We start from the raw sequence: 13,976 nt of genomic DNA on the forward strand, positions 1-13,976 counted from the left end.
GTGCACGCATCAGTTAACTTTGATTTGATTGAATAAGTCAGTAAGAGTTATAAAAAATAACTCCATATGATATTTTTTTAACATTTTTTTTCAGAAATTCTGTTATTAGGTAGCATTACAAGTATCGATAAACTAGTTCGTCAAGTTATGGTGTACAATCTTAGGACTGATCGGTATATACACATAAATCTAAATTAATGGTTACGTTATTTCTAAACAAATAAAGGCTTAATCTGGAAGATAAGGATCATAATTTCATTGAGTCGGAATACAAATTGGCTGTTTTTAAACACTTCTAGTAAATTGTATTTACTCTATGATTTAATAGATTGAGGAAATAATCGATCACTTGGTAAAAATCAGTGCTTGAATAAAGTGAAATTTATGATTTCCTTAGTGAAATCATCTTTCTCATCATCAGTTGTCGGTTCATTTTCTCCCTTGAACTTGTTGACTAACAGGTGATTCTCATAATGATGATGTTTTAAAAGGCAGAAGCAAAAAATCGTGATTTTTCACAAGTGTGAACATTCGATTTGTTGTCTTGAATGAATCCTAAACACCCACAACAAATATGAAGTAGGCTATTCGTGATCGAACCCAACCATCTAAAATTAAAAAGGTTTTTTATCAGAATGATTAGTGATCATTTTGAAACTTGGTACGTAGGAATTTATTTAGATTTACAACTTCATAACCTGGCTCCGGTCATTAATAGCTAGTCATTAATAACTAATAGCTTCAGTCTACTAAAACGGGAAAAGGTTGTGCCACATGGTTCAAATATGAATGAATTTATTAAGAGCAGGAGTTTAAAGTAAAGTTGATAATGTTGTGCACAGAATCACTAACCAATTAACTTTACTACTTGTTAGTAGGTGATAGAAAGTAGTGGAAAAAAAAGGGAAGGTATCATTTTCTGTTAGAGAAGTATATGGTTAGAGATCTAAGAATTCACGATAAAAGTGGAATGATGAAATAAGCCTATGTATTTGACTACCTTTACGTGATAAACCGATCGACGAATTGAATAACTTTCTATTCATTTGAACGTATTTCCTCTCAGTATTTGACTGGGAAAACTAAACCAATAAAATAAGTTCTTTTTCGTTTTTACTTGAAGTAAATTAAAAACCAAATACCTCTAATTTTTTTAATGTTAACGATCGATTGAAGATTAAATATTCCGTGAATTCCGATTCATTTATTTTAGACGGGTTTTTTTTTCATGTTGATCATTTTAACTCTAACTGTTCAATTATTCTTTCGATAATTTAAATTAAAATTATTAATTATCCTTTATTTTTCTCACTTTTAAGGTACCGTTGTGGCTAGTTTAACAGTAATAATATTGGTTGTAAAATTTTCTGTCAATACATTTTATTTTAACAAAGAACAATGGGATACAGGCAGACATTTACATCAATTTGTACAGTTTATTATTATTGGTGTAACAGTACTTGTGGTTGCTGTGCCTGAAGGACTTCCATTAGCTGTAACTATTTCATTAGCCTATTCTGTGAAGAAAATGATGAAGGTAAGCACTTTAGCCTGTTGATGATATCGATATGTATTTTTAGATAGACAGTAGACGAATGTCTACTATCCTTTTAACTTCTCACTCAAATTTTAAAGAAAGAATATATGACTGTCTAGATTTGAGTTGAAATATCTGTAGAAATAATATTAGAAATGCACAATTATTGACTTCGACAAGAATTTAACCTAAGAATTTCAGTCTCCACGGTGATTAAATTAAATTCAGTTCAGTGATATGAAATGAATAGGTTTTCATTTCTGTAGTCTGATTGTAAGTAATTTGTACTGAAATGATGGTGGCTAGCAGTGAAACGTTCATTAAAACAGTGATTTTATATTATTTTTGTTCTTGTTATCCATTGAGTAAATACTTGGTTAGTACATTATAAGAAACTAAGACATATTGAATAAGACGTGATATGTGTACTAAAAAACTGCATAAAGAATAATACTTTTGTTTGCATAATTAAAATAAATAAAATGTTTATAAGCAGAGATGGATGGTGGCTAGCAGTGGAATCGAGGAAGTGCGTTTCGTCCTATTTTGGACGTGTCAGCTGGATGTATCTGCATCCCCGATTTGATGTTCACTCCAGGACTCAAACTCAATGCCCTTTCCTTCAAACGACATCACGTTATTCACTAAGCAACTGAGACCAGTAGACACAAGCTTGAACAAAACGTGTGTCCTGGATTCCACTGTTAGCTGCCATCCATCTGTGCTCAGAATGCTTGTGATCTAAGGCAGTTTCGAGGCAATCAACACAGGATGCACATCTGCGAAAAAGTGACTGATCAATTGCTGTCCGAAAGATCAATGAAAAGATTCAAACACTCAATACAAAAATGAATTTGTACTGAGCTGGTACTTTTTTAACAAAAATGTGAAAATTATCTAAATCAAACAGCCAAATCGATATATTGTCAGTCGACAGCTAACAAAGTAAAACGGGATCACAAAAAGAAATAAATGTAGGATTTACTTATATAATACAATCGATTCAGGTGTTTGAACTTCTTAATAATGTATAATGAAAGTAACCGTATGAAGTGAACTAGATAAAACATATAATTATTAATTGTTAACGAATAGTTTGTGATTTAGAAGACGTTGTGGAATGAATGTCTTTCTGGATCAATTTCACCATTTAAGATCTTCAGTATTCGAGTTTTTTCATCTGATACAGTTTATTTGGAAAGCTTTTATGGTGCAATACAAATCAAATAAACAGTCAGTAGTTTTATGGATTATTATCTTGTCTTCATTTTGTCACATTTTTCTCTTTCTTGCTTGATAATAATTCATGTAGAGACAAACTTTGTCATGCTAAACATTGAAATGGGATAAACATATGAGAGTCTATCTAACCTTGTAGGTGCTAATTTATACTTTTCTTGACTGCGCCATTGTTAACCGCCATTACCACTTATTTGGTGGTTATACTATACTCGTAAAATACAGATCGTTAAAATTATCTGGAATATGTTATCATTCCCTCTTAAACATCCGGTTAATTTTAAAAAAAAGTATTGTGGGTATACCATAGGAGATTTCTTTTCGATAAGAAATTATAGTTCATTTTTTGGCTAAGTTATTGCCGCAGGAATTGCATTAACACTAGGTGTTTAGTCCAATGTTTTTTTCAAGAGATATCGACCTAAATTATCTTGTCTTTTGTTGCTATGCATAAATTTATTGGCTCAAATTGTGTTTCAGATCAGTCACTATTACACTCGGACTTAAATAGGTCAGCTATTACATATGTTGGTGGAAATTATTTCCCATTATGTCTTCAACTAACCTTTTTTTATCGAAAATCTACTTAGTTAAGCAAATTTGATCAGAAAAATTCAATTTCAGTGTTAAAAATTAATATGTCGTAGTAGGATTCGAGAACGTTCTTTCGAGATTATGCCAATCTGTTTGGTTCGGTGTAAATTGATAAAAAAAGCTGATTTCACTCTAAATTCTGAAATGTCTTGTTTAACGTATCACTTCTTTTTAATACTGTTGGTTGATTACTGGTTGGTGATCAATGTTAAGCTTCTTTATTCTTTAAAGTTATGACTAAATGACAAATACGTTTTAATGCAGCTAATCATCTCGATGACTTTACATAACATCCAATATGTTAAAGTGTTTCGTATTTGAAGTTAACATGAGTTTTTTGCCAATTACTTCTCAATGCATAAATTCTCTAAACTTTTCATTATACATTATCTTTTGTTCATGGATTCACTGAGTTCTTTTATTCGTTATTATGTAGAATAAGAAACATTTCATGAACTTTACATAATGTACAGAAAAAAAAGGAAAAGATATTTTATATTTGGTTAGAATATTGATAATGATGATTGTGGTAACAATCAGAATCAAGGTCATGATTAGATAACAAATGTATTTAAGGACAAAGGTAAAATGACATGAAAAAAAGTTTTCTAGTTTTCATTTTTCCTGAAGTTTGCCAATTTCTTTTCTTAGGCTATTATATTGTTTATATGACTTAATTTTGATTGATAGGAACAAATTTAATAACATGAAAGTATATGAACATATGTATAGATAGATTTTTGGTTGGTTTGTCGATTATTTCCAAAACATTAATATATATTGCATTTGTAATTTATTAAGAAAAGAAATCCTTGGAATAATACAATATATGAGATGAATAGTCATAAATACTAGATTTGTTTTGTTTAATCAGATGTTATCACCATGTTTATTTTGTACAGAATTGAATATAATCAAGCCAGTTTTGTAATTACATCATATTTAAACTTAAAGATTTAAAAAAAAGCGAATACAATTGTGTTTATACATGGTATTTTTAGATGATCCACAATAGGAATGACCGTTACTTGAGTTAAAAGTGTTGGTCCAATATTTATTAATGGAGCTTGTCAATACTAAATAACATACTGAATCCTATCGATTAAAATACAATCTTTTAGTTTATAATACCCACATTTTGGGGACATGAAGTCTTCTCAAGCACATGGCTCTTAGATGTTGTCACCTAAAACAGATGTTGATAATTAAATATAAGGATTCCATGAGATAACACGTGTCAACGCTTCTTTATTTCAGTAGAATGGAATTCTATTTTTTGCTAAATATGTAAAGACTTTTAGATATTAGTTATTTTTATCTTCACTTAGTGGGTATGGTGATTGATGATTTTTCGAGATAATATTTTGTTTCTTAAAACAGATTTTTTCGTTTCTTTCAGCCTATACTTTTAATATTGGTTTAATGAACTCTAATGTTTTATATATTGATATTTTAATATTTTAACTATAAAGTTGTTCGACGAACTGAGTTTACTTAAAGCATTACTAATGGTGCTAGAACAGGAGGATATAAAGTTCTTGTAAATGCCACTTAAACATTTTATGTGATAAAGAGTACATACTACGGTTGACTTACGAACGAGCTAAAGGTTACAGCCTAATATTTTCTCATTCTTAGTTATCCTTCAATCAATGTTAGTTTATAACGAAATTTATTTTGAAAGTTCATATTTATATCATCCACTTTATGAAAAAAAAAGATTATTATCAATTTACACTACAATACACAATTTCCAACAAATGTAACGTTTAATTCATAATTTCTCCAATTCATATAAACATGTGCAGATTTTAAAGGATACTGAGATTAAAAAATTAGACTTTTTTCTATGTCCTCAAAAAAATTCTATTGATTTTTTAAAAATATTCCTGATGTTCATTAAGAAACATCAAAACCTATGATTTACAACATATTTCATTCAGAAATGTTTCAGTTCACTGTCAAGATAAAAATAATAATCTTTTTATACAAAACTATTCTGAGCAAAGATGGATAGTGTCTAGAAGGGGAATCCAGGACGCGCGTTTTGTCCTATTTGGGACTAGTCAGCTGACTGTACCTGCATCCCAAAGTTAATGTTCACTCCGGGACTCAAATAAACAATATCAAGTGAATTTAGAACTATTTTCAATTTTAACATACAATTAGATTAGTGATTATTGAAAATGTCAATGCAATTAATCTAGTTTTTACTTTGGAATACTTTTTTTCCTTTCTAATCCATCATTCTCTCAACTTATTGTTTCCTTCATAAAACAAAAAACTAATTTCAGAAACATTTAGCATAATGAAAAACAGATTATGATTTGTAGATAGATCTTTGACATGTCATACATAATATGACAGTATTTAAAATATTATACTGACAAGAGATCAGACACGGGATTGAAATACATATATATGCACAAGTATAATATAAAAATCTAGTAACCTTATATGTAAAGTTTGTTTTGAGTATTACAGTGTCATAAAAGTCAATTAACTATGTAACTGTTGCATTATTCATCAAATTAGTAGTCAGGTAACTAGTTTAAAGGTGTAGAAATATGTCATAAACTAACAAAAGAGACCAGACAATATGTTAGTGAAGCTCATCTCTAAGTCAAAGGATATCTTTTCTGATTAGTTGTTTATTTAAAAGAGGAGTGAGAAACATTTCATTGAATCGGAAGATATTATCAGATGAATAAGTATATTGGAAGCAAATTAGGTTTTCGAAAACTGACATTATAATCTGAATTGTACAACTAAATACTTTGAAACATTTTTGAGATCGTTAGTGTTGATTAATGATGATGTTTTCCAATTATTATGAAAAACCATATCAAACCTTATTAATTCTTTTTTTGACGAATTTACCGGGGGATATTTTCAGTATTCATATTCAAACTTATAACCGAAAATAATAAAATGATAGTAAATATTTCAACATTTAAAAACTAAGTTTACTCAGTACCTATGTACCGAACGAGAACACCAGATGGCACAATCGAATGTATTTGAACATCAGATTACAGAACGTCTTACTAAAATCTGAGAACTATTCAGTAAATAATTAATTTACAAAATGTCAATCAATCGTCTAAGATTTAACTGTTCCTTCATTTCCACACCAATCATTCATCGTTCTCGTTCTCTTTCTTTGAGTTTTTTGACCTTCTGCCTTTAGGCATTGCACTTTCGACGGGTGATACATATTACTTATATATGTCGACATCAGTAGCACACATCACACTTATAACCCTCAAACACATCTAAAATGAGACAGATATCTTTCAATTCATCAGATGATAGCCAAATACTGTCGTGAATTGGCTGGAGTTAGAAGTGTGAGTCAATAGATTTCAACCAGCTGGTATTAAAGTATAGAGTTCGTCACACTGTTTGAAAACCTGATGCTTGACTTTGTGCCCCGGGTCCAGCCTTAAAGTCGTGAACCAGAACAAGATCTTCTTGGTATACAGTAGCCCTTCGGCTGATATCATTTTTAGATAAAAATAAAATCGGAATCTTTGACACTGTACTTGATTATTTTAAATCATCTAATCACAATGATAACCTTCATATAAATTAATTACTTTATATTTTGTTTACACAATATCTATTGATAACAATATTTCTGACGAAACGAGATCCTGAATTTTTTTCTTCAGTATATATGAGTCACACACTTTTTTCGTTCAGTAGTTCGTTTTAGCATACATTAGTATTTAATACTTGGTTCATAAACTAGTATAAATCAGGTTATCATTTCTGTAACTGAAGTTTAAATTTTGTGTTTTTCAAAGGAGTAGTTAATAATCGGTTTGCACTAAGTGCTGTAATTGTACTGTCTCTATCACTGGAAAGCATGTTTTCTTCTATTTGAGACTTGTCAGTTGGGTAGAACTGGATTCCAGGGTTAGTGCTTTCATTTCAACAGGAGGTCATCACTCACAATTTTGTTTCCCAGGAGTCTGACCAACAGGATAATGATTCATAATAACCACTATTTGTTCAGTGGGTGTATAAGACTATTTTTGTCATAATAGTTTATATTTCTCAGGTTTCTATATTTAGGATTGAGTTAATTAATTTATGTAAGGTTATATGCTTTATTATTCTAATATTTTAGTATCATATCTACTTACATATTTAATGCTTTGTAGTCAGTCGCTATCAGTAAAATCAAGAACGAGTATTTACTTTCAGTCATAATAGCATCATTAGCATGACCTTGATGCATTTTAGATAATATAAATTGATAAGATCCTATTTGCAGCCATTATCAATTTGCAAATGTAGATAATATCATGAAATCAGTTAAAGAAGGTAAGGCTTTATACTTTCAGAAACTGGTCAATTCAGTGATTACTATCAACAAAAGTTAGAATTGAAATCCTTTCAACAGAGGAAGCTATACATGTTTAGTTGTTATGATCTCTCTTAATATGACGCAGCTACTCTTGTTGGACAATACTTCACTCAACAAGTTCTCAAATCAAAACACGGTTGAACAAGAATGTAATTGTGTTCCAGATAATTAAGGTTGAATAGAAGTAGGAATCAAAAAAAGTGAGAAACTTTAGTAAATTTATGGTTTTTACTCAGAAGTATTTAAGAGTTTTCTCCAGGTATCCGCTAGCACTGATTAAATACGAAATGGACAATCAGCGTACTCCAACACAATCCTGCACAAAACATGCTTTAATCCAATCTATATCCAGCCATCACCAGTTGTTATAGAGAATCAGTCATTTACTGTGCCTAACTAAATAATCCTACTTCATATGAAGAAAATATTATTCAGTAATTGACAGTGTGAACAACATTATTTCAGTAAATCATCACTTTGAGCAGCTTCATCAACTATCCTCATTCATAGAATTCAAAACAAGAATAAGTAGTACATAATTTTATTCTTTTTTTCAAATAAAAAATCGTCATTCATAAATTTGTCTTCCCAACTCTTATTTCGTAATATTACAGATTTAATAACAACTTACGCTTATCAGTTAATTTAGTTAGAAAGAAAAACAAAACTAACAAGATACACTGTTGACTGCTTTCTATCATTGGTTTTCATTATATGGCTTTCTTTCTTTTGAGTTGTCTATTTCACTAGACATAACCAATATATGTTTGTTATTATTAGTGATCATATTTATTGAATAGAGATTAATATACGTCAAGTATCCTCTCTTTTGTTTTATAAAGTTCCTGTTGGTTGTTTACTATACTGTTTATAGCCATTTTGTTATTGGAATAAGTTTTTTTTTACTGGGGACATAATGTTCATTATTGTTTTTTTCATCTAATTGTTATTGGTGTTTTTCTAAGACTGAATAACACTATTGTTATGTTTTTCTTCTTCTGTAAATCTATTCTTTATACTAGACAGCAAAATAAAACGTTGATTAAAAAATTTTAAAAATTTATTAGTTTCTTATTTCATTTCCATTGAATGGTTGACGCCCATCATCCTGTTTAGATTTGTAGGGTTTTTTTTCGCGCTTAAATATGAATGCTAAGATTTAAGCAAATAAATAAGATTATGGATACTTATCTTTTAGGGTTTTCCGAAAGTGAAAAATATAAGATAAAAGTAATGAGAAACATTGTTTTAAAAAAAAATAAATCCAAACTGGAAATCATTATTAACAATAATAAAAAATATCCAACATAAAACTAGTGATCTCTATTCAATAATTAAAACAAGGGTTGAACAGTAAAAAGACAATATTGCATTTTGTTAATACATTTATCATTTTAGTTATACATAGAAAAGCTTTTAAGAGGAAAATGTAATTTCTTTTAAAATGCTGAATTTGATGTAATCCATTATTCATTTTAACATAATTTTCAATTTCAATGGAAATATTCAGAGCACGGTGTTAGATAGTTGAATTTTATCAAAATCAGTGATGTTATGGCCTAGTAATCATATCTCAACTTGATCAGTAAGGACTAGACAACATGACATTTAGTAGTATTTATTGGTTGGTTAGTGAGAGTATGTTAGTCTTAAATTATATTAGTCGTGATTTGAATATCTCTGTAGTAGTATTTATGATTCTGGAATTGGATGAAGTGGGTTAGAACCTCTTATAAAACACCAGCTCTTATGAGGGTTCATGTGAATTCCAGCCAATAGGAAACCTAGATCAAGGGCTTCCTGTGGATTGGCCGAAACATAGTCCAGTAATCTGCTTGAAAACACAGTTATATTCAAACTAAAATAAAATATTATTCTAATCAACTAGAAGTTATGTTTCTTCTTGAAATTTTACCAGTCAATGTTTTGTGTACATTTCATGAAGTTTTTAGATTTTATTTTTGGTTCTTTAAAATATCTATCATAAAACAATTTCACACTGAAATAGTGAAATCATCGGTTGACTACATTCCTATTTAACACAAAATGTTATTTGACACAGTTCTGAGATAAATTTTCATCATGACTTCCACAATCAATTGGCTTTAAGTGTTGACCTTTTCATTTTTTAAATGGTGGATGGCATATTAAGATACTATTTAATGTTTTTTTTCTTTTCGAACTTACTTCTTCTGTTAGTTTCATCTTTGAGCATATAACTTCTTTTCTTTGTTCGTAATCCGTGCAGTTCAATGATAAAACCAACTTCGCTTACATTTTTGACATTTTGCTTAAAATGATGTAGTTTACTGTATTTCAATGGTCATGTGTACTTATAAATTATACTTGAAAAAAATTTTTTTATTAGGACAATAATCTTGTACGACATTTGGATGCATGTGAAACAATGGGTAATGCAACAGCCATCTGTTCTGACAAAACAGGCACTTTAACAACAAATCGTATGACAGTTGTTCAATGTTATTTTGGTGAGAAATTAACCCAAAACACTGATCAATTACCAAAACTGAAAGATTTAAATCACAGAATTGGACATAGATTTGTGCATGGTGTTTCAATTAATAGTAGTTATACATCACGTGTGACTGTAAGTGGTTTTTCAGTTTAATAATATGATTCTTGTTTTTTATGATGGCATAAGATGATAATTTTTTTTCCAAAAATTATCAGAATATTTATGAAAGAAAATTTTTTGAGTAAAGCAATTCACTGCTGAATTGCATTCAATTTAAAATAAATCTGTTATTTTTACAATCACTTTGATCAGCAACTAACAGAGAGTAAATCAGAAAGGAGATTTGTGGAGAGTGTAGTAATTCATGAGTCGACCTAAGCTAGACGAAATTAATGTCCAGTGCTTTCCGGTTTCCAGTGGTGGTCTAGCATGGATCGATTCATGAAATCAACTGTTGAGATAGTATTGTGGTGTGTTCTATTGATGTCGACAGATATAAGTAGTATGTATCACCAATCGAAAGTGCAATGCCTGAAGACAGAAGGTCAAGAAGCTCGAAGAAAGAGAAAAATAACACAGATTGATTAGTGTTGAAACAAAGGAACAGTCATGGACATTTCGCAAATGAGGTAATTACTGTACAGTTCTCAGATTTTACTAAGAAGTTCTGTAATTGCGTGTCAAATACATCTAGTTGTCCCGATCGGTGTTCTCGTTTACTGCAGTATATAAAAAATTATGCCTATGTGAAGCACGATAATTATGGATTTATTTACGAAATCAATTAACGATTACTTTAAATACAAGAAAGTATCAAAAAGCCACTTAACAATGTATGTTCTTGAAAGTCTTCACTATACAGTCAATGGAGAAACATCGTTAGACAGTGACCAACTAATTTATTGTAAATGCACAATAAGAAAATCCTTTAATGTGTGATTGGTTATCTGAGTCAGCCAAATACCAAAAGTGAAACTACTTTGTAGTAGTAAACGAGCGTTAGTCGTAATTAATAAAACATTAATACACAGTAAACTCATCAATACAATGAAAAATGTTCTTTTCTAAGCAAAAAGAAATTTACCTAATAACGTATCTGTTTTTTTCAAAATACTTGTATTACTGTCTCAGATTCCAGACAAACCAAGTGAATTACCACAACAACTAGGGAATAAAACTGAATGTGCTTTGCTTGGATTTGTACGTCATTTAGGCGTAAATTATGAGGATATACGAGAACGTTGGCCACAAGAAAGTTTGGTGAAAGTATTCACATTTAATTCTTTACGAAAGTCAATGAGTACAGTGATTAAAAACTTGGAACCTGATAGGCCAGGTTATACTGTTTTCACTAAAGGTGCTTCCGAAATGGTTTTGAAAAAGTAAGTTGTGAAATCAGGTATACTTTGGTTAACTAGATAATTACTATTTGATTATTTCTAAATTTTTAATATCTGTAAAAGTATATGACTTTCAAGGTGGTTTTATTTTTGTGATCATAATCCGTGAAATTTCTTAGAAATCTCTCATCATACCAACTTATGACTTCAATATCGAACGGTAATTATTAGAATTTGTTATAGTATACCGATTAAGCACTCACTAAAAAACTAAAGTTTTTGATTCCTCTTCTTTATGAGGGACAATCAATAGTTCAACGGTTTTTAAATAGTACCTTCTGCTGTGGTCAATTTGTAACGAGTGATATTAACCAGATAATTTAATAGTAGTTAATTGCTTTTTATAACTAGTTAAGTGTTTTTCAGTGCTACCGGAAAGAATGGATTTGAAGAATGCTATTTATTATATTTTTAATGTTTGTATTAGAAGATTTTGTCTAGACCACATTTATGATGGTATAGGATACTGTTTTGATTTGTTCTATTGATCACACAGCTCAAGCAAAACTCTAAATTTGAAGATTCTTTGATTTGTCTTTATTGGCTATTTTTCGATGCATCTGAATCATTCTTAAACTGATAACTAATACTTTAACTACTTCTGTTATCATTAATTGCTTACATCAGTCTATTAAGTTTTTGTTCTCAGATTGTTTACAACAAACTGAGGTATGTGTTGTATGCATGTCATAATTACTTTGCCTATTTAAAATATATTAATCCTAAAGTTGAGTTGAATGCTTATTCTCCCATTAAAACTCCAGATGTAGTTTCATCCTCGATGCTAATGGTGATCCTAAGCCATTCACTAAAGCTGATCAAGATAATTTAGTTCGAGATGTAATTGAACAAATGGCTAGTGATGGATTACGTACCATAGGTATTGCATACAAAAGTTATATAGATCCTGGTAAGTTATATTTTATTAGTCTTTTTTTATTGGAATCTAATTTCTAAATTACTTTATTTCATTTGATATAATGTTTATTTGTAACTAGAATTATTGATAAAGATGTCTAAAGCTGTTTAAACATTAAGTATGTTTATTATTCATGCTTTGTATAGTAAAACGTTGTTCATCTTTCGTTTACTCTCATACTAAAACATTTCATAATACTGCATTGGGTATATTCTGAATAGGTATTGGTTATAAATTTGTAAATGTTAGAGACAATAGAGTAGTTAGAACGAAAATACTGAATCATGTCTAGGTTAGTTTATATTTACTATCATTTTTAAAGTAAATTTTTAAAACTTCTTAGCAGATACCTAGACATAGCTGTGCAACAAAATCGAATAAAAAGGGTGTTTGAAAGTGTGTAAAAGTTAAAATTATTATAATAGATAAATACATATGGAAAAATGATTTTATAAAAGCTTTCATATTAATCACTGATTATTCCATGCATTCACAGTGATTTGAGCAATAAGTGTGTTATTAACGACCCAGGAGGTGTCAAAATTCATACCAGGTCAGTAACATGGGTTGATTAGGACTGGGAAAACGTAGAAGTCAAGGTGAAGTGGGAAATTAATTGTCGGTAATGTAGTTAAAAAAAATGAGAACTAAATTTTAGTGGGAGAAATATGAAATAACTGTTAACTAAGTATTCTAAAGAAAGATGATATACTTGTAACATTTATAATCTCTCATCAACAGCCAATGACTTTATGAAGCGATGACGTGTACCATTTTGATAGCTCTTATTCTTTGTTAAGTTACACTTCATACCACTTGCCATTAAAAATCAGGGTAGATATTGGTTAAACATACAAAGTAAATTTTCCACCTACCTCAGTTAACGAACGTTATTATCAACCGATAAACATTTTCTACCCAGTACCGTATGCCATACTTCCTTATTACGTTTTCGGTTGTCATTTTTTAAAAATAACGTTTATAAAACAATTTCAATTTGCAGAGAACCTTAGTACTGAGGGGCGGTTGTTCTGTCATAAAATTGTGGACTATATTCATGCTCTTTGATTCATTGATAGATATCTTAGGAATGTTATGGATAGTTCGGGATGAAAAATGCTAAAAAACTTTCAGTATCCTTCACAAGAATTCGTCACAAACTTAACCTTCAATCCAACCTGTTGTTTGAAAGTTTCTCAGATGAAGAAACTGAGGTTAATGGAGCAAGGATTGAACTATTTGTTCCAATTACTCTTTTCAAAAGCTTAGATATATTTCTGAAACGTCCGTTTACTTAAAACAATTTACGTTACGGAACAAATTTTGTTAAAAATGTAGTGAAGAGTTGTTACGTCTTAGTACAGAACTTTTCAATATTGTAGACTCAGTTTCACTAGGAATCAAATCATGAGCTTCATGCCTTATATTGAGCACTC

At 29.9% G+C, this 13,976-nt stretch overlaps 1 protein-coding gene across 1 annotated transcript in view; it reads left to right on the plus strand.

Moving 5' to 3' along the window:
- Smp_137170 (putative plasma membrane calcium-transporting atpase) overlaps positions 1 to 13,976 on the plus strand; it is a gene marked incomplete at its 3' end in the record, with an annotated part of 139,897 nt that overhangs the window by 108,745 nt on the left and 17,176 nt on the right. Inside the window, exons 7-10 of the mRNA XM_018796677.1 lie at positions 1,320 to 1,537; positions 10,114 to 10,353; positions 11,353 to 11,603; positions 12,386 to 12,531. Coding sequence (XP_018651795.1) covers positions 1,320 to 1,537; positions 10,114 to 10,353; positions 11,353 to 11,603; positions 12,386 to 12,531 — 855 coding nt within the window. The remainder of the gene's footprint in view (positions 1 to 1,319; positions 1,538 to 10,113; positions 10,354 to 11,352; positions 11,604 to 12,385; positions 12,532 to 13,976) is intronic.

Source organism: Schistosoma mansoni, chromosome 4 (assembly GCF_000237925.1).
Source record: "Schistosoma mansoni strain Puerto Rico chromosome 4, complete genome".
NCBI classification, from domain to species: Eukaryota; Metazoa; Platyhelminthes; class Trematoda; order Strigeidida; family Schistosomatidae; genus Schistosoma; species Schistosoma mansoni.